The sequence below is a fragment of the Chelonia mydas genome, chromosome 7, assembly GCF_015237465.2.
Source record: "Chelonia mydas isolate rCheMyd1 chromosome 7, rCheMyd1.pri.v2, whole genome shotgun sequence".
Classification (NCBI taxonomy): Eukaryota; Metazoa; Chordata; order Testudines; family Cheloniidae; genus Chelonia; species Chelonia mydas.
In genome coordinates, this window is record NC_057853.1 from 5,697,129 (window position 1) to 5,718,981 (window position 21,853).

Consider the following 21,853-nt stretch of genomic DNA (forward strand, 5'->3'; position numbering starts at 1 on the left):
CTCACCTGATGAAAACTGGTGTCACTCTAGATTCCAAGAGAGCTATGCCAATTTTCATCAGTTGAGGAAATGGCCATACATGTGTAAAATGTGAATCAGAGTCACATTAACACAGCCGATTGCCAAGGAGCTCCTATATGTGGACTATGCTGATTTCTCAATAAACCATCAAAATCAAATCATATAGGGCAGTGTTTCTCAATGACCGGTCTGCGGACCGGAGCCGGTTCCTGAGATCTCCCTGACAGAGTTTAGGAAGGCAGCAAGCAGGTCCCTGGTATCAAAAAAGTTGAGAAACACTGATCTAGGGGATTTAGTTAGTTTTTGTGCTTTAATAATAGAACAGACTGAAAATAAATGAAAACGATGACTCATAACTTCACAAGTAATAGACATTCTTTAAAAAAAACCACACACACACACACATTGGTCTTTTTCCCCTTTGGATCAATATTTCCATTTATTCCAACTGGAAAAACATTTGTTGTTTTAATACTTAGTCGTGTCTCTCTTTTTTTTTTAAAAATAATCATCATCACATTCTCCTTACAAACAACAAAAATTTCCTAGCAATAGTCTGTGGTATGGAGACCTCCATCTTCAAGATTTCCCGCATTCGCTGCTTTTGACAGGCAATAGTTTGTTCCCAGTTACAAAACACGTTACGTTTGGTCCCAATCCTGCAATGAAATCTGCCTTTGTGGCTCTAACTGCAGGAATGGGTCAGGAGTATAGAGGTCTTTCGGTGCCTAACTATGCAGACACGTGCTTTTGTAAACCCCACTAGGTGCCTAACTCCCATTGACTTTCAGTGGTGTCTGACCTGCTTAGGAGCATTTGAAAATCCCACGAGCCACTTTGCTGCATCTTTAGGCACCTAAATGCCTCTGTACCTCAGCTCCTTCTGCCACTGACATCAATGGGAATTTACCATCAACTCCAATGGGCGATTGGTTGAGTCCCCAAACCCTCCACAGTATAGTACAAAAGCTGTCGTGACCTGGCAACACCCTGGCTGGGAACATGTGAAAGAAACTGCACCCATATTACAACCCTACAGAAAATCTGCCCTCTGCACTGTCCCATGTGGGCACAGGAGGGGACACACCTTGATGTCAGGACCCAAATGGTTTAAAGCATACAGAGAAAAACTCACATCCACTACAGCACAATACATTTGAGTCCTATTTATATAACACTCTACCATGTTGATGCTTTTGTAGATTGATTCTAGCTCCAAATAATGGGCTCAATCCCACCCTTTGACTACGCATGCCAAACTCCTATTGACCTCCAAGGGAACTTGGCAGGGCATAGCTCCAAGATGGAATGAAGCCCAATGTGATTAGTTTGTATTCATTTTATAATGATCTATGTAGTAGGCAGTGTTGAAGATTCCTTTTGGTAATGAACAGCAGTTAACATAATCCAGGAAACTAGAGCACCATAAGACAATTCTATACTCAAAACGACGTCATGCTGACATCACACAATTGCACCATTTACACTTTTATTTACTCCAAATAATAGTTCAAAATTTAGTAACATCAGCATTCTCTACAGAGATGGAAAATTCCTTCCCCAACTTTGGTTGTTAAAACTTTGCAGACATTTGGTAGTTGGTTCTATTCTATTTGACAAAAAAGTCACTTTTGCAATTGTAAAGACTCCTGTACGTCACTGATAAGAGTAACTGAAAATCGAAGGTGTGAGCAGACTCCAAAACGCCATCTAGGCCTCTTTAAGATTGAACAAAGCATAAAATGTTCTTTTGATTTCCCAGGAATGAAAAGACTTAATCCTGCCCCACCCCCAAGATTTCACTGATATACTTAATACATTTGATGGCAAAATGAGAAGGAATTCTGAAGTATCATTTGTTTAGCTCTGGCTGAAAACAATTATGAATGTGCATGCCGTTTCCCAGTGACTCCTAAGATATAGAAATTCCTCTGATATTACAAAATACAAAAATATTTTCTCCAAACTCTCATTTACATTGCATTTACAACAATCATGGAAATAACTTAGACTCCAGCACTGACTGAGAGACAAATTACTTACCAAAATGGGTAATGAAAACCAAAGCGCATTAGGAGAACACGAGCTATTGATTACAGTGAACAGGGGTAACTAAACCATACGGACAAACTGGACTTAAAGGAGTGGAAGTATTTAGGAAAAAGAGGGACAATACTAGGTAAATACTCCAGGCTAAAGTGAATTGTTTTTTTCCAAAGTAAAATGTGCAAAATATATTCACCGTGCCAATGATTTATGACTACTTATAGAAGCCAATCTACAACCTTCTTACAAATCCCCAGTCTTCAGGGCTTTTTGTTACAATAAAAAGCGCATATAAGATCTAAAACAGTGCAAGGTTATGAGTTAATTTACATTCTCAGAAAGTGCCCAGGCAGTGACACTGTTACGATATGATACAGTTTTTGCTCTTTTGTCTTTTTCGGCTGTGCAACTGTCCTCTGCCACCCAACGTGGAAGACTTGGGCATGCCATACGATCCATATTTGTGCAGGAGCTCCTCGCTGGTGACGTATCGGAGATGGGCCGGTTGCGGAATTGGCTCCCCAAGGAAATAGCCTTCGTTGTCAGACTCCGAAGAGGAGGAGCAGGTAGAACACCAGTCATATTCGGCAAAATAGGGGCCCCATCTCTCCCCCAGATGGTTCTGCAAAGCAAGGTCCGACACAGTCCTTGGACACTGACCATACAGGTCTCTGCGGGGGCCCTGTTCCATCGTCTCTCGGCAGCTTCTCTGATGCATGAATTGGTCATAGTCCTCTCTGGCTCGCAGCGAGGGCCTCTCTTTCAATCGACAGCACTGTTCGCTGGCCAGATGGAGGGCGTTATCTGAGCGGGAGCGTCTGGACCGCCGGGGTCTGTGCGGGCGGTAACGCCGATCGTCATCCCGGAGATTAGTTCGTCTGCGGGTGCGCTCGCTCATAGGGGGAAGTCTCGCACTATCCTGTCCAGGAATTTTGTTCCCTGGAATCCCACTGTCATACTCAAAACTCTGATGCAGCCTTCCATGCGATGGCATCTCTCTGTAACTGACGGGATTGGCAAGGTCGCGCAAGTTCGGCTCCATATCTTGGTACTGTTGCACAGACAAGAGGCTACGGACTGACTCGGCACTTCTAAACTGCACAGAGGAATTCAGCGTCCCCATGTTACTCATCTTCTCTGAGACATTCATTCCAGAATCTTTGCTCAGATCAGGCATTGAGAATCTAGAGAGATGCTCCTGGCGCTTGGCGCCACAGTCCGCAGAGAGTCCTGGTGGGGAGGAGGAGAAACAAGGCCGTTAACATGAGAATCTTCCATTGCAACTGCACAATGCGAGGAGCTGCACTTTGCTTGGCAAAACCGACCCCAATTGTCAAAAGCAACCAAGGCCCAGAGCCTTAGAAGGTATTTAGGCACCTAACTCCCATTGGAATCACATCTGAGGATCTGGACGGAAGTGATTTTGGGTGCCTCACTTGAGACACCTGAAGGAGGCATGATTTTCACAAAGCGCTGAGCACCCCTGCTTTGGTAATCAAGGCTGCTTCAAGGTGGCGCAAGTTGCCCACCCTAACTCCCCCCACCACCAAAAAATTGGGGGTTTCCAAAATCACCAGTCGCTTTTCAAAACCTGGACCCCGTCTCCCCTCACATTTCTATTAGGACATGACTGAAACTTTGTGAAAACAACCAGTGCTACCCCGGCAACGTTCATGCTTCTGTAGCAGTATTAGGCCTTCTGACCTATGATGGCCCATTGTAATAACCAGCGACACGATCAGACATCATTCAGAGATGTCAGGGCTGTACCTTGTGTAATACTATTTAGCCACTAGGCGGAGACATGGCCACAAACGGTTGAGCAGACCCAAATGCCATCCAGTAGAGGACACTGGTGGCAGAGGTATTCTGGAAGGACAGAGCAATGTACTGTCACAAAGCCAAGGCCACCAGAATGTCACAGCGATCGCAGTGATAGAAGTCTGACCCTGCTCCAAAAGCATAGGCCTCTGCCACTTGAGCTCCAAAAGACTTAGCTGTTAGCAATATAGGGTCTATGTGACAGCACTGTATGGTCTATGTGACCCAAAGAGGAGCAATTCTGTCACCCAGGAGAGGGCACTGGTGCAAACAGACACGAGCCAGTTCACTACAGTGGTGCACAGTGTCCCCCACACATGGGATGGGAAAGAGGAAACAGTTGCTTCCATGGCACCGTATACCTGCCCACTTTGGAGGCCTGGGGCCTGGCCAGGCTGTGGTGGAGAGATATAGGGAGCCAGGCTAATGGCGGGCCTGGGGCCTGGCCAGGCTGTGGTGGAGAGGTATAGGGAGCCAGGCTAATGGCGGGCCTAGGGCCTGGCCAGGCTGTGGTGGAGAGGTATAGGGAGCCAGGCAGACACGTCACCTTTCCTCCAGGGCCATGGAGCTCCCCGAGACAGCGCTGGGATTCTGCAAAGCTGCCCCGGAAGAACCACAAGGGGAGTCAGACTGCTACACAGGAGCGGGGTTTACCAGTGCAGACTGGCCCTAGCCTCCCTGGGGAACTGCCTCATTTGGGGGGAATGATCAGGGATCCTTGTGCTGATTCTCTGTCCCAGAGCCTCCTCTTGTAGGATGGGGGAGCAAGCTAATATTAGCAGCGAGACGTACAGAATGGCAACTGGGTGGGAAGTCAGTGGCTCTTAGCAGCAGTAGAGGGCTTGTTACAAGAGCACAGGTTAGCTCAACATCCCCTTGGGAACGGAACCAGAATACAACCCACGCCCTTCACTGTTCCTCCCAGTTCTGCTCTCCCAGCCCGAGAGGCTCAGACTATCCGCCCACTGGCCTGGCAACTGGCTGTGCCCAAGGCTCATGTTGCATTCTCTAGATGCCACGTTTCAAAAGCGATTTCAGTTGCTGTCTAGTTTAACCCAAATCCCAGGGCGAAGGGTGACTTTGGCATTTTTTGATAACCTTTCTGCGCAAACTAATTGGTAAGATCTCTGCACCATTAGCATGATGCATGCCCCTTATGCCATCGCTGAAACATTCTCACTCTGTACATTGGTTGAAAAAATTCACAAATAAATTGTTCTGTTTTACTTAATAAAACTTCCCATTGATTAATCCGCAGCCTGACTTCTTTGGCATAAGCCATTTTCTGGCAAACTTCATTTTATTAAGGCCAAATTCTGCTCTCAGTAACCATGGTTTAAATCTAGAGCACTTTGGTCGAAATCAGGATGTTACTCTGGACTTTCTGCATAATTTGGTCCCTGAAAAGCAGCTGTTACTTGACAGAAAACTTCAAAGATTGACCAGGATTATCAAATGCGCTCAGTTTTGGCTTATCCTACTCCCACCGAAGCCAATGGGAGTGTTACCATTGCAACGTTGCCAACTCTTATCATGAGTCTGACGATCTCTGGTGTTTTTCTTCCAGCCCCAACTCCTGGAGTCATGTTATTATGTGAGAATCTCAGCTTTCGTTTTAAACAAAGTATATTTCTAGACATAATGGTTATAGAGAAAAGCTAAAAAATGTGACTCCTAAAGACTGAAACCCCAGAAGTCAAATAAACCAATGATGCATTTTTATTTTTAAGCCAATCTCAGGATTTGGGGGTATGAGACTCATGATTTTGGAACATTTGGGGTTGGCCACACTGACTTTAATGGGGGCAGATTGAGGGCAACCCTGCACACTTTTGAAAATCCCGCCCATAATGTCTGTTTAGAAACAGTCATGCCTTATGCTCGATGCCACTTTCATTTTTCCTTTCCTCATTTCCCCTCTCTGTCATCACTATTGATATTTTCCTGGCAAACGGATCTTTGCTGCTTGAGCAGTTATCTTCCCCTCCTCCTTGTTCCCCACTCTGTCACACCAGTCCCTTCTCAAGCAATCAGTTTGGGGATGTCACAGACGTGAAGCTTCAAATGAGGAATAACTGGCTTTTACTAATAAGGAACAGCAGCACCACTTTGCATTTATAGTTTCAAATACCTCTGTGTATTTCCACAGCAGCAATGGATTGAGCCTCAATATCCTGTGAACCAGACACAGGGAAAGAAAGCAAATAATTTTCCTTACATACACAGCAAGCCTTCCCAGATCAGACATTAGAACCCACATCTCTTGCCTCGCAGTCCCATGCTCCAACCATGAGGTTCTGTTAAAAACACTCCGTTTCCTTTAATTCATCATCAGTAATAATAAAAATTACTGTCCAGGGAGAGTTACATACAATATGGAAGTAGATCTAGAGCTGAACAATGGTTTTAAATTATCCAGGAGGTAATTTAGGATCCTTAATCCCACCAAACAAGACATGTGCAAAGGAAATGCATGTCACACTGGGCTCTTCTCATGTTCGAGATACGAAATTCTAAAGAGATGATCATTTATTTCAGGTAGTGCCCATGATGCGCTAGGCCAGGGGTTCTCACAAGAAATTTTTTGGTGGCCTCAGAGTGCGGCCACCATCTCTTGCTGGTGGCCGCTCTGATAATTTTTCCTAAAATACTTAACCTTAGGAAAAACAAATATGCACATATCCACGTCCAAATCACTGTCATTTATTTAAGTAGGGGTTTCTGCTGACTCAATAAAAAAAATAATGTACAATTGTCCCTATTCTTTACTGGACCTAAACAGAATGGAAACAAAATAAGGTGCTTTGCAAGGTCATGTCTTTTTTGTTATTTCCTTTGCTTTTTTGATTCCTTTTTTTAAGAGTTGCTAGCTAGTAAGTCTGCTGCTGTGAAAACTGATATTTATATGTTTGTTAATCTTCACTTTTCACAGCAGATTTACTAGCTAGCTGGGAGGCAGTGAAAAGTGATATTAACAAACACAGAAATATCGCTTTTCTACAGCAGACTTACTCAGCCCCAGCACAAACTGGGTGACAAATTAAGCCCTGGATAGAGTGGGTGGGAAGGCACCGGAGGCCGGGGCGATGTAGGGCCGAGGGAATTGGCGGGGTCCAGAGGCAATGGGGGATTGGTGAGCCCGTAGCTGGAGCGTGAAGCCCTGCAGCTGGGGGATGGAGCCCCACAGCCAGAGCCTGCCGCCCGCCACCCGCCACCCTAGGGCGGAAGCCGGAAGCCCAAGCCCCATGGCCGCCCCGGGAAGGTGGGGAACTCACATCGGCTGCCTGCTCCTCTGGCATTTGTGGCTCCAGACAAGGGTGGTGAGTTGTATGGGCCCGTGGTGCCCGTGTTTCAGCAAATTCAGGGCCCCGGGCACCTGGCTCCACTAATGTTCCCCACCTGCTGCCCCCGCACGCCTCCCCCATACCCTGGGGACCGTGCGGCTGCTCCCTGAGAAGGGTGCAGTGCTGGAGGCAGGGAGGAGGGGAGGAGGTGCGGTGGCATGTCAGCTTCCCCCGCCCCGGCAGGCAACTCCTAGGGGGCTTATCCTGTCTGGACCTCCTGAGGGGTAGCCTGTAGCGGGGGTGAGTGTCGTGCTGGGGGGAGGGGGAGGAGACGAGCTCCCCCAGAGCTCGCTCCTGCTGGCAGTGAGAGGGCTGTGGAGAGTCCTCTCTGGCCCCAGCCCTGGGGAGCCAGCCTGCTGCACCCAAAGGTTTGAACTCCTCATCCCCGGCCCAGCCCCACCCCAGAGTCTGCACCCCCAGCCATTGTCCTCACCACCCCCCCGACCCCAACTCTCTGGCCCAGCCCTGAGCCCCCTCCTGCACTGTGAACTCCTCATCTCCAGCCTCAGTCTTTGCTTAGGAGTTGGCATTTCTTTCCTTTGTCCTTTATAAGTGGTTCTTAGGGGTGCATTGCTGTGGGTACTAGACTGTCTGATTTGCAGGCCTTGTCTGCACTGGGTGATTTTACACCAACGTAGCTGCAATTGTGCAAGCCCCTAGTGTAGACAATCCATGCCCAGTTAACCATGACTTGTGCTGGTACAGTTTATCTCAGTGTGAATCCCCAGTGTGGACAAGCCCTTAGTAAGGTGACAACTCCACTTTATCTAAAAAAAGAGCTTTATAAAAACAAATCCTTAAGACCCACAGAAAATCGTTCCCCCTGTTATGCTTTTAAATTCCATTGAAAAAACACTGGTTTTACAGCAAGGACAAATTTCCATCAAGTGTTCGCAACCCGAGTGTTACAGCACTGAGAACTTGGAAGCACCTTAATTGATTTTCATTGTCCAAGATAAGAGATGCGCAGACTGTGAAGAGTCATAAATAGGTACAGAAATATCTGTTTACAATATCTGGCTTTCCGGCTGGCCATGTCCCCAATAATAGAGTTTCGCCTTTACCTCCCTATGCACATTAATGAAGATTTACCCTTTTAGATTCCTTTTATCTTGATTACTAGGCTGAAATATTTGTATAAGAGTTAAAACAACAAATCCAGTTAAATCAGTGTACATCCCCAGTCGTAATGCTCTGCACAGCCATGCCAGTAATCCAGTTCTGCCTGGTCTCCAGCCTGGGAGAGGAAAGGAATCTTACCCCTCATCCCCACCCCCACCCTAGAGCCCACACCCCCAGCCAGAGCCCTCACCCCAACCCTCTGCCCCAGCCCTGAGCCCCCTCCTGCACCGTGAACCTCTCATCCCCAGCCCCAACCCGCAGCCCTCACCCCCAACCCTCTGCCCTCACCCCTCCTGCACCCCAAACTCCATATCCCGGGCCCCACCCCGCAGCCCTCACCCCTGCCCCACCCTGCGCCTCCTCCCACGCTCCAAACCCCTCATCCCCAGCCCCAAGCCAGAGCCCTCACGCCCCCAGAGCCCTCATCCCCCCCGCACCCCAAACCTCTGCCTGAGCCCCTCCCATGCCCCAACCCCCTCATCCCCAGCTTCACCCCAGAGCCCGCACCCCCCAGCAAGAGCCCCCCCTGCACCCCAGCCCGCTGCCCCACCCCTGAGCCCCCTCCTGCACTGTGAATGCCTCATTCCCGGCCCCACCCCACAGCCCTGACCCCCGCACCCCAACCCTCTGCCCTACTGAGCCTCCTCCCACACTTCAAACCCCTCGGTCCCACCCCATTGATTTTGTGTAACAATCATCAACAATGGATAAATTCTTAATAAAGTTACCCAGAGGAAAAAGAACAAAAGGATAATTCATCAAGTGACGGCCTGAGTCCGACACCCAGCCTGTAACCTTAGACAGAAGAAAGATGCGGGAAATCTAAAAGATCAGAAAAGGAGTTTTCATCAGTCCTGGCTGTCAAGATGTACGTGCTTGGAGTCCAATAGCAAATTACACAGAGCTTTTTGCTTTTGGGGGTGATTGATCCAAGAGTGCTTGGTTGTTTCCATATTCAAAAGAGTATTAATAAAGTTGATATTCTTAGTTAAATATATTTTGCTTACAACAGTGATATTGTGCAATATAGGGAAACTGTTAAATGCTTACTCTTTCCAGTCCATTTTTACATTATTTTAAAAAACATATGGGGGAGGCGTGGGGGGGGACTTGGACCCCTTCTGGGCACCACCAAAAATTATGCAAACCTGCCCCCGCTGGCTCCAGACAGGGCCAGGGCCCAATCCCTGCTGGCAGCCCCAGGAGAGGGGCCACTGCTTTGGCCCCCAGTCACTGCCCAGGAGGCTGTGACTGCAAGAAGAGCCCCTGGTGGCCACATGCGGCCATGGTGGCCACATTTGAGAAACATTGTGTTAGGCACTTTCCAAACAGAAGAGGCACAATCCCATCCCCAGGGAGTTCACAACCGAAAGACAGTCAGACAGACAGGTTTGTGGAAGGGAGTACAACTTATAGACAGTTACGTTGCTATGTGCCCTTAGCGCTGTTACCCTTTTCAAAGATGTCCGAAGGAGGAGAGGGCGGGTCATTAGGGCATTGATGATTAGGTTGAAATTTGTGTTTGACGATCACGGGGTCGCCACAAGCATCAGAGGTGTGATAAGACTGTCAGTGACCGACATAAATTGAACGTCCAGACAGACCTCCTTTAAAAACTTGGCTAGAGATTGAGCTGGGTGGGGCTACATCTTCAAGGAGGCCATGTCTTGAGGATGACAACATGTTTCCACATTGTACAATTGGGTCAGAAGGAAAATAAATGGCATGTGGCTTTCTAGTTGGCTGCCACGCGGTCCTACTCTTGTGTATTGGCAACCCATCAATCCATGGACCTTCAAGCCAAGAGCGTCACTGCAGGTAACAACAGCTGTAATAGTGAAAACAAACAGAACTGCAGAGGGTAAACATGGCCAAAGATTACCTGACAACAGAACACGCGATGGCCACGCAATGCTTGCCTGTTGATGGAAAGGGACAAGAGGCACGTCGCCATAGGAACTGCAGAAAGGGGCAGATGGAGCACCAGGAGGAGGAAGAAAAGTTCTCAAGCAAAAGCTAAAGTCTGCCAAAGAGAAAGGCCCTCTCCTCTCTGATGGACTCACCAATACACTGGGCCTATATAAGACTTTCTATATAAATTACACAGTTAAAAATAGGACCAATTTTCAAAAGCTAAAGACCCCCAGAACTCCTGCAACCAAATTTCTCCCATGCTTTCTCCCTCCCATCTCCTCACGGGAAAAGTTTGGGACAAGTGACATGTCTTGTACACACTGTGCATCTGCTTCATGATCTTTGCTCCCGAACAGTACTGCTACCGTAGGAACCTCTATAACCGAGGAAGGGGGGGGCGCAGAAGGGGCAGGTTGGAGTTGGCCTTTAAGGTGCTTTGCAGTCAACTGATGGTTAACAAGGTGGCTGTGGAAGCTTTTGGTTTATACGTGACATTTATCCACATTGCCTCAACGCACCTTTGAGCTCAGTTTGAAAGTGGCAGGTTCTAACAGGGCCCAGTACTGGGATAGTAACATGCCTAATAACCGCTACAGGCCCCAGAGGTGCAAGGTGCCACTTTAACCAGTTCCTCAGCATATAGGGAACCCTCAGCTACTGTTGAGCTGATGTAGTTCTAAGCCGTGCCCCATCGCAGCAGATGGGCATTGGGGAGGTGGCTGGGAAAAGAGGGTGTGTCAGGAGTGCCTCTGCAGTCTGGCTAATTCCAGCTGCCAGAGCAATGCCTTGGGGCCATGGGCAGCCAGGTGTAAATTAGAGCAGCCTTTGGGTTGCTCTGATTTGTACCAGGGGCCATGTTTATACCAGGGGCTCCTGCTCGCTCCAGAATTGTCTCTCTCCCAATTGGATTCCTAGTACATTTTAATATAAATTGTGTTCACTGAATAAGGTGCAGTTGAGGAAACAGGAGCCTGAGTGTCCACTCCATTACACGGGGTGTGTAACCATTATGTGAGTGTGTCCCCACTGACATCAATGGAGATATACTAACGTAAAACGGTGTGACAGAGTTGAGATCCAGGCTGTACTGCTCAGATCCACAAAGGTATTTAGGCTCCCAACTTCCAGTAATTTCAGTGGATCTGGGCCTAGATCTTTAATTGTGCTCAGTGCCTTCCAGACTCTTCCCCACTCACAACACACACACAGCTATTTTTCTTGAGAACTGGAAGTCACACAGGAAAATGATTTCAGAATACAGGGCAAGTGATGCAGCGTTATCCAAGAGTGGGGTTTAAGCAGCACTTCTTAGGTCCATGGGATTTTGGGGCTCTTCACCCATGGAGCCTCGTTATTAAACACACATCAAGATTTAGAAGAGTGGGGGAATTGTTGGTTACAGCCTGAACCCAGTTCTGAGAACATCTACTGTAATCACTGCTGAACAACTGCAGGGTACACTACTGCACACACTCTGAGAAGCCCCCAGCGCCGTTCCCGGAGGGAAGACACTCCAAAGCAAACAGGAAGTAAGTCAGCTGTTCAGCAGCTGCATATCATCATAAAGCTACTCTGACCATACCCGTGGAGTGAGGTTAGGCCCGCCATAGCTAAGGGGGAAGCCAGCTTTTCATTATCTGGCTTAACTTGACTCGAAATAACTTTGCAAAAACTAAACCAAATCCACTTGAAACTTCACAAAGACGATCTCATGCCAGCATCATTTTTTTCCTACCAAGCTTGAAGCAAACTGGAGAAGGGTGTTCGTGGAATATGAGGGGGTCAAAAAAAAATGAGGTGGGCTTCACTTTAGAAGATTTCCCCTAACTTTTGCCTCCTCATCTGTCAAAAAATAACTTGGCCTAGAGACTCCAAATTTGTTTTAATCTTGTTGACCTTGGCAACGAGGGGCACGTTTCACTGGTCTGAGATTGCTGGAGGAGAAAATTAGCTCATTAATCAATGGCACTGATGCAGATATTAGGAACGCTGTGGACTCTGACAGTGAGCAAAGCAAGGACGTGTGTTCTAGGCTATTCACAACCACAGGCTGTGGAATGTCTAAAGCACCTAAAATGCAAGTGGAACTTTGAGGTTGAGCTACAGGAGACGACTTAGTGATCCAAACACCAGGGCTGTCCCCACTGACGTCAGTTTGCCATTGATTTCAATAGGGCTACGATTTCTAAAAGTCTCCAAGAAGCTAGGTTTATACCCAGGCAATAGGTTGGCTCAAATGTCCTGATTGCTCTGGCCAAACATTAGAAAATCCATCATGCATTCAGGAAGGCGATGGATTTGCCCTGGTGTCCTGTACCATCCTTCTCTTGCACCCAGTCTCATGCCGCATGCTGGCTGAAGGTACCCACCTCACCAGGCGCAGCTGCAGTTAAGGGCATCATATGTATATCATTTGTAAAGTGCTTTGGGCCAAAAGGTACTTTATTGGGATATCTCCTAAGATATTAGTCACAGTGCATGGAGTTGGGCCCATGCAAAAGGCTATTTTGCAGGATAACGGCTTTACTTTAACGATAATGAATGGTAATAACGGCTCTGCTTAAGTGTCGTATCTCCTGCTTGATTGAGCAAGTGCCAATAAGTGGGTTCTAACCAGGTGTCACCCACTTTAACTCATCACTGTGCACACGGACTGGGCTCCCTGTTGCCGTGGAGCTTTTACAACTAATGTGACTTTGCAGCTAGGCTGTCTGTGCTTTGCCTTATAAACCACAATGGCCTCGGTTCAAGGTGTCAGCAGCACCATGTCTGTAATACACATGTCTGCAGGGTTTGAGACGTTCTCAGTTACCGAGGTATCCAGCGGTAGTGGGGTTTCATATGAGTCGTCATTATGGTCTCAGATGTGTATTGACCCTCCATGGAGGAATGAGGAGACATGAGGGTAATATTTAAGTAGTGCTGTGTTTCCGTAACATAGATTAATGTACCATTAACTTTCCATTTTCTCTTTTTTCAGGCATTTGTTTTTTCATTACGACTACAAAATCCGGGGTGATGCCCTTAAATTACTGATATTTATTTACAGCCCCCTTCGCTCCAGCTTAATGATGTGTTTTGTCTGGGAACACAGTTCATAATTTGATCAAGTGAAATGTTACCCTGGAAGAAAGAGAGAGGGACCCTGCCATGCAAAGGATATTTTTCTATTAAAGAAATTTGAGAATCTGTTTCACCAGACTATCCAGGCGAGCGGAAAACTTACGCTAGCCCATGGCTGGAGGACGTTTTTATTGTACAAATATAGTTTCCCGTTTCCCCTCACATCTGCAGGACCTTCTGAAATGTCCGTTTTGATTGGGATTAAATCACCATCTCCTGATGACGCTTCAAAGCCTCAATGTGAGGAGCTGGAACAACTGTATAGCCTTGCCAAGCCTACTGCCGTGTGACTTGGCTGAAGGTAGATGGCTCCCTGGTGCTACCAGAGTGTGGCACAGTGCAAAAGGCCAAGCATCTTGTTTTGCTGATTCGTGTCAAATTGTCGAATGAAAGCACCTGCCTCATCAAGACACCATGACATTAAAGGCTAGAATTATGGGGGACTGCAAATATCTCAGCACACCCTCTGAGTTTCCAATTCCAAACAAACACGAAAGCCTCAAAGCACGACTGACTCCATCTACATTTGAGAAATCTACCTACCCTCCTGCTGTGTCATTGACAGCAGTTGATCTTAAGCGACGCTATTTCCAGTCAACAACTATACGGTTACAGGAGTACACTCCCCCTAATGTAGTTACGCTGCACAAACATCAAATGAGGCTCACGCCTTGCAACAGCATCCTTGTGTAACATCAGATTAAGCTGCCTTTGTACAAACCCCGTTTGATGTCAGTGCAGTGAATCTACATTAAGGGTTTGCAGTGATGTGACTGCACTGACATAGTTACACTTGAAAGCACAGAAAGGGCGGGCAACGTAAATGCGTCAAGGAGAATCTCAGCTCATGCTGCATATTGGTAACTTCGAAGGCCCAGCCAAGGACAGACCTGAATGGAGAGCAACTAGCGATAAAAGCTGTAAACACTTGGAGAAAGACAGATGCACAAAACAATTTAAAAAGAGCCAAGTGTCATGTCAAGTCTTCAAGGAGAGGCTTTAAATTCCGATGTGACATCTGTTCGTGACCTTGCTCCTCACAGATTGGCTGTACAGCCACAAGAAAACACATGAGCTGCCGTGACACCATTATCGGGGACGATGGATAGCCATGCACAGTTACACTGCTTCAAATGTCTCGGACGTAGGCAGGGCTTCAGTCAAAACCAATAACAATTACCAGTGTCCATGCTGGGCCATGGAAAACCAGACTTTAGATGAATGCACACATCATCTGGAGGTCACTCTAGACCAAGCTCAAGTTCCCCTAAAAGACTTGTGAACCTTGTGATGATGCACAAGACACGAGGTAGGTTTTGCAACGGTTTTAGGGTTTCTCTGTGAACATTTTTGCCCAACTGCAACTTAAATCCCACCCTCATGCTGTCTTATTGACAGCAACTGGTCTTAAGCCCATGCTTGATGCTTTGCTGAACTGGGCAGAAAGGAGGTTTCAATAATGCCTGATTAGTTTATTATACCACTTGTGAATACAGCAATTCACTACCACTCCATTTCCTTACACTCACCACACGGAATGGAAAGCAAGTCCTCTGTGTAGCATAATAACTGAGGTCTGAAACGTGTTAAATGTGTAAAGCTGAGTGTACATTTCCAAAATCAGTGTCTCCTGAATTGGCTTTGTTTAACTGCAGCGTACGCAGGCAGAACAGAACCGAACACTTTCACTTCTAACTTCCCTCCCTTCCCTCCCCCAAATGCCCCCTGGCTGCCTCTGTAGTGCTAGGTAGGCACTTTCCTAAGAACCCACAGCCCATGAAATGGGCTTGATTTTAAATTCCACCGCAGGAATTGAAAGGAACTTAAGAGAAAGAGGAGCAGTACTGTCAGTGACTTGTTTATAGCACAGCTTCACTCCACTTCGACCCTGGGATTTGCAGAAATAAAAGGGAACAGTTATATAACCACTGGAAAAAGCTAAGTGTAAACAAGGCTGGGAGAGAAAGGCAAGGAACCTTGTAATTCAGAGACAAGCGAAGTGCCTGCCAAGCCATTCACGATTCTGACACTTCGCTGTGCAGCCTGGTGCACTGTAAATCATGAAGATTTTCTAACGATTTCAGGATACGTTTCTTGTCACAAACAGCTCAGACACCCAGCACACTGAAAACAGCCACTATGCCAATACCATCTGGGTGAGAGATTTGACTGGAAATGATTAATGCAGTGTGCCTGGTTTAACCATCTCATCCGCCATGCCTCATTAGTGAAGCCTCAGTCTTTGGGGTACTCAGTGAGACAATCAGGGGAGGTTTCTACACCAGTCATTCTGCAAACAGGACCCCCCCGCCTTCCTCCCTCTGTTTTGCCTGCAGCCAGAAAAGACAGCCCCCTTCTTGCAGAATCCTTCTGCTGCTCCTTTTGTCTGCCTGCTTTGCAGTGGAGGAGTTTTCCGTAGGAAAGAAAGCTGTCAAAACTCTTAGATTTGCACAAGGAAGGGGCTGGTTATCATTTCAATGCATCATTTTGGGGACTAATTCCAGTTTTTCTCCCAACAACTGATTTGCAGGTGAGAAAGATGAACACTGTCACAGGGCAAGCAACAGCTGAGAACGTGTGAGCAAACAAGGGAGCACCACACATTAGAGAGAGCGTCGGCAGAGCCCTCCAAGTGGCTAACGTTGGATTTTACGACTCTCCACAAAACCAACAGGATTCCATCTTGTAGAACACAACGCCCGGGGTTTGGAAGGGTGGCTGATGGGTCAGGGAAGCACAACTATTTGATGTACAATTATTTTCTTGCCACAATACGGGTTTCCAAGGGTCTATTTCAGGTCTCGTTTTGTTTTGCAAAGCATATGCCTCCGTGCCTTTGTCTAAAATAAAAGTCCATGCCAGCAGCCTAGTGTTTACCACCGGAGATCCAGCAACAGCAAACTGGCATGTACTCATGCAAGGCAGGAGCATCTCAATATACACACAGACTGCAGGCCAAACTTCCAGGGGAATGAAGGAATGAAAAATAAAAGTGCGCACAGAGTGTACTAATCAGAGTTAATACACCTTGATATTGTCCTTGTCAGAAGGAGACTCTCAGGCTTTGTCTGTTTGCCTGAGAAATTCAAGGGTGTCTCTCTCTATATTTTGAAGTTGCGACAAGTCTGCTAAGTGCTGTTGCCCTAGTGACTTGAAATAAATGTTCCATTTTCCAGGGCGGGACGGGAAGGGGATGGCTGAAGAGCTGGGAGACGTCTCCCTGCCAGTGAAAAAGACAGCGACAGCTCAATGGAATTGGGAGCGGTGTGCTGACTAGCTATGTATTGGATGGTACAACAGTCTGGCTCTTCATCCACCGCCCTGTCACGAACATCCGCATCCTCAATGGGGGCGGGAGGGGAAGAGAAAAGAATACATGAGGAGTGGGATTTTCAGCAGTGCTCAGCACTGGCCACTCTGAGCTCCCCCGCTTCCAGGGACTTCAGTGGGCTTTTGGAAACCCCCACCCAAGATCTTTCATCTACCTTTACAGCAACAAAGAAAAGGGAGAGGCTAGTTTGGGCCCCCCGGGTATTGCAAGTATGTCTGAACTGCAAGCAGGGCTTTCCGCTTCGAATCCCCTCCTCACCTGGAGGAAGAAAGGGAAACAGATTGAAGGCAAAGAGCCCGCCAGGTCAGTCTTACTGCCTCTGTCGCCCCACTCCGTACACTGACAGACTCTCTCCACCCCTTCGCTTCTGATTCTTTGTCCGATGCAGGGAGGCAGATGGGCTTGGATGCTGCCATGAAAGGCTGGGAACAGAGCTGCCCCAATGGGGTGAGACACTATCTTCTGAGCTTCCTGTGACAGTGGTCGAGTCTTGCCAAATATGGCTGACTTGGCACAGGGAGATGACCTTTTTAAAAAGGTTTTTCCGTCGTAAAAGGCCCCGAGCTTCAATGCCAGCATGAAACAACTTCTATTGTGATGGTCTCACATCCCTCTCTTCCCTTTTTGCACATGAAGCTATAGTTTGCAGAACATACTTGAGGGGAGCAGAGATGGTAATTCTCTCCCTCTCTGTTTACAGGCGGTCAGAGCTGCTATAAAGCTCAGCTGGAATTTCCACTTTAATTCCAGAACTGGGGCTTTGTTAGACACTGCAGCCTTCTTTTATGCATACCGCGTTCATTTTTACGGCCACTGTGTTTACTCTGCTAACGCCCATTTGTCTGTCTCTTCCACCAGTCTGCAACCCTAGACTGGAAATTCTTTTGGGCAGAGCTACCTTTTACACCTGGTTGGGCAGTTTTTAGAAGAACCTAATTGGGGTCTCTAGGTGTTTCGTGATATAAATAACTCCAGTAGATACCTGCCCTATACCTGTTAAACCCAATTCTGCCCTGATTGACACCCCATGGAATCCCACTGACTTCAGAGTAGTTACTCCAGATTTCCACCTATGTCAAATGAGGGCAGGGTTTGACTCTATGTTGTTAACCTACACTGAGCTGGTTTCCTGGTTAAAATTTGTTTCTCCTTTTGAGCACTCCAACAGTGTCATCATTCAATGTGGGCCTGACCTCTGATACCTCCCCAAGTTGTCTGCAAACAAAGAGACTGTTATTTGACATTGAAATTTTGCTTGCCAGTACTTCTTAAAGGGGGCTATTAGACCGACTGGTGTTTTGCTAAAACCATTGTTGGGAATCAGCAGAGAGAAGCTTTTATTTATAATTTGGTCGCTAAGTGTGCACAACGCTTTGCATCAACTTTGACAAGGTTATGAAACACCCATTGGAATTAACATGACAATAGCAACAAGACAACTATTGGGCTCAGGATCAATTCAACAAGGGACTGAACGCCTTCCAAGTTGTGCTTAATCTCTGGCAGGATCAGCTCGTTCTCATGAGATAAGGATCACAAACGCCAGAGCACCAGCATCCTGCCAGGTTAATGAATGAGACAGAGGCTTTGGTGTAAACCTTTTTACAATGGTAGAATCTACTGTTGCTAATTTTGTGATGTTGGTAACTTCCATTTAATGGAGATTCCCCAAGTTGGCTGGCCAAAGGAAACTGAATATGATAGGCAGGGGAAAAGTAGCTGCCCTTCAAAGAGTGAGCTGCAAATCTATTAACATCTCAGCTTCTAAACTGGGTGACCCATCGCAGAGCAACTCGGAATGCTGAGTTTACTGGAATTGCAGCTGTGAGAATGCTAAAATGCTGATATACTCCCCCGAGTGGCTCCATCCTTGTTGGCCAACAAATAACTGAAAATGAAGAGTTCCATGAAGTTCTCTGAAGAACTCGAAAGCACAAATGTTTTAATATTTCAGCACCCTGTCTGTTCACAAGAGTAAAGCCAGCAAAGAGGCTAGAAAGATGGCACAGCTGGGAATTTAAGAATGTTGCGGCACTCTCTTTTGGAGGCCAAATGTTGGACCTGCCAATTAGGTTCTCTTATGAACCTCTGTTGGGAGTGGGACTTCTGTAAAGTTGCCCATCTGATCTCAGTAGGAGGATGCTCTCTGACTTTCTCATAGAGCTCCACTGAGACCAGGCTGGCTCCAGGCTGCATTGGAAAACTAATGTATTTCTTCTCCTGCCCCTACTTCCGATTCTGTTTCCCATACATTTAGAGAGATTAGTCTAATCTCAATGAAGGCACCATAGCAATTCAGATTGTCTCATAGATTACGATTGATACTGGGGCCAGGGAAACATTTAAACAAATCACAATTAAAAAAATGAAAGGGAAATGAGAGACAAAAACTACAATCAGGAGTCTATTTTCCTTAGCTGGTGTGTGTGGTTACGTCCCATAATTGTTAATGGAGATTAGACATGCCTAGCTAGGGGAGAACAGAGCGCTAGGGATCTAATTTAAATGCACAAACAGAAAGGAAATGCAGAGTTATGGCTAGCACTGAAAATTCAGTGGTCTAGCTGAATCTCAAGATATTAGTATACACGGTGTGACGACAGAGAACGTCTAGACACTCAGGGTGAGTGGTCAGTAGGTTTTCCCTTAACATTAGTGTTACTTAACTAACCCATTAGGAATTGGCTCTAAAGGGTTTAACTAGAATCTGCTTAGGAAGAACCCCACAGGATTTCATGTCATTCTCATGGGTGTAAAGTCCGGCTTACAAAGTCACCAGTGGAGCACACTTATCCAGTGCTTATTGTCCATCCGGTGCAACCATTTACTAGGTAGGACCATGAGGAAAGAAAGATCCGCTTGATGCCCAGGCACTGGACTGAGACTCAGGAGATCTGTGTTCAATTCCCACCCGTGGCACAACATTCCTGTGTGACCTCAGGCAAGTCATTTAGAAGAGCCTTCTTGGGCAAAGCACTTACGCGTGTGTGTGTGTACCTCAAAGTTTGTCAGGACCCTGTTGACTTAAATGGGACTACGCATGTGCTTTGCTGAATCTCTCTGTGCCTGCATTTTCCACCTGTATAATGGGCACAATGCTACTTTGTTTTTCTAGCCTTTGTCTGTCATTTAATTAGACAATAACTCTTGGGGGGGTGGTGGTTTCTTCCTGTGTGTTTTACAGCACCTAGATCTCAGTTGGGGTGTCTAGGTACTATTGACAGCAATGCAGATATAACAGTCACAATAACTTTTCACAGGTGGAAGACACAGGTAGCTTTTTACCCATAGAAAATGGACTTTAGCCACACACCTGGTTTGTTATCTGCTTTCCCTGGCACCTCCAGCTAATTACTGGCTGAGCTGTAATAGAAACATCACAGCAGAATTTCCTGCCAGGATGGAGTCAGTCAGATTGTAACATGTGCTGTGCAGGTCAGAGACTGTTTGCCCTTCAGCTCTATATAAAATAAATGTTTTCAGTGATGTCATAAAAATATTGGACAGATTCAGAATGAATCACTCCACACAGTGTATTTTACAAGGTGGAGCAACTGTGTGGAGAGAGAATTTTAAAGGGACTTTCTCAGTGTTTCAGTACAAAGGGAAACGCTGGAGTGTTTTGCAAAAAAACGCACTCGAGCTTTCTTGGTGGGAGTCGCAAATCGCATGGATAGAGTGACCCTGTGTGTTTACTTTGCTTCATTTAGGAGACCTGCAGTTTAGCGATGTGTCAAGGAATGCTCTGGAGCAAGAGGCACCTTAGGCTGTTTCTGATTTGTGACATATTTACTGTGGCGTTTCCTTTGCAGGGGGTCTGTACTGAGTGCTTTCCAAAAGCCAGGCCGAGCCATCACGAAAAGCAAAACACCATGTCTGAGCTGCACGTTGGGTCACGGGCTGAGCAACAGCAGCGGTAAGAGTGGGTGGGAGGAAGGAGCCCTGCATCTGAGTGGAGAGGGCAGCTAAACAAGGTAGCATGTGAAGTACTTTGTTTTCTCTTCCACTACTCTACTGAACATAGCCTAGCTGGCTTCAATTCCCAGCGCTGCTACCCATCTCCTGCACGACCTTGGGCAAGTCACTTAAACTCTCTGTGCCTGAGCTGGCTATTTATTAAAAGGGGATAATAATCCTTTCTTTCTTCTCCCAGGGAAAAGACAAGTCAGCCTTGTCTCTTCAGATAGTGAACAATTTGGGGCCGGGATTGCCTCTTATTCTATTTGTTCTGTGCTCAGCACAATGGAGCCCTGATTTCAATCGGGGTCTCTAGGCACCATTGTAATACAAATTACCATTGAAAACTATGATCATCATCTGGATTTCATAAGTACTTGTTTGACACCTTCAATGCAAGCCTCAGCATTCTGAGCTACTTCTCCAGTAGAGAAAACTAAGCAGGAAGGAACAGATTAATTAATATACATTAATAGAGCAAGTGTTTGGAAGGACAGTTTGATTTTAAGGGCAGATTTTCAAAGGTACAACCGGGAGTTGAGTGCCATTGAAAACCTCCCCATAATGCTTCAAAAAGGGATGTCCTAAGATTAAATATAGAGATATTTTGCATCGTAATAATTAAAACCCTTTTTAAAACTTCCCTGTTGACCTGTGCCCAGATAACTTGTTACATGTGAGCGCCAAACTACAAAATCACTATTTAAATAGCTGTACATTGCTTGCATGCTGCAAATCCAGCAACAGACCTCAGTGCGGCTCAAGTTTATTTATGCTAACAAAGTTTCCATATCGGGAGCATGAAGGGTGTGGGTCTGAGGCTCTCTCAGATTGCTTTCACCTACACTCATGCTTACACTGATTTCTGAAAGCGATTTATTTTGCCTTCTCTGTCCCCAATTTCAGATTCCCTTTTGGAACTGTATATAGGGCGGGAAGACCGCCTTCTTCTTATGTCCTATTCTGAACTTAATTTATGGAAGTTGAGCGAGGATATGGCCGGAAACAGATTATTTCAACTCCAGGTACGGTGCTGGCACATTTCCAAGACAAACACACCAGAACCCATAAACTTGTCCTGGGGGCACAGGAGTAACAAAAGAGTCCTGTCATTTCAGGCTGAGGAAATTCATAACCCTTCTAAAATTCACTCACTCTCCACTAACCCCTCTCC

At 46.6% G+C, this 21,853-nt stretch overlaps 1 protein-coding gene across 4 annotated transcripts in view; it reads right to left on the minus strand.

Moving 5' to 3' along the window:
* Positions 1–306: 306 nt before the first annotated feature.
* The window catches only part of PRICKLE2 (prickle planar cell polarity protein 2), a 188,868-nt gene continuing 167,321 nt past the window's right edge, over positions 307–21,853 (minus strand). For 3 of the 4 annotated variants that reach the window (XM_043551662.1, XM_037905133.2, XM_037905134.2), the window contains exon 8: positions 414–3,297. In XM_043551662.1, the coding sequence (XP_043407597.1) occupies positions 2,429–3,297 (869 nt within the window). In that variant the 3' untranslated portion in view covers positions 414–2,428. Of the gene's footprint in view, positions 3,298–21,853 lie in introns of all 4 variants that reach the window. The other variant, XM_037905132.2, reaches the window with a different exon arrangement.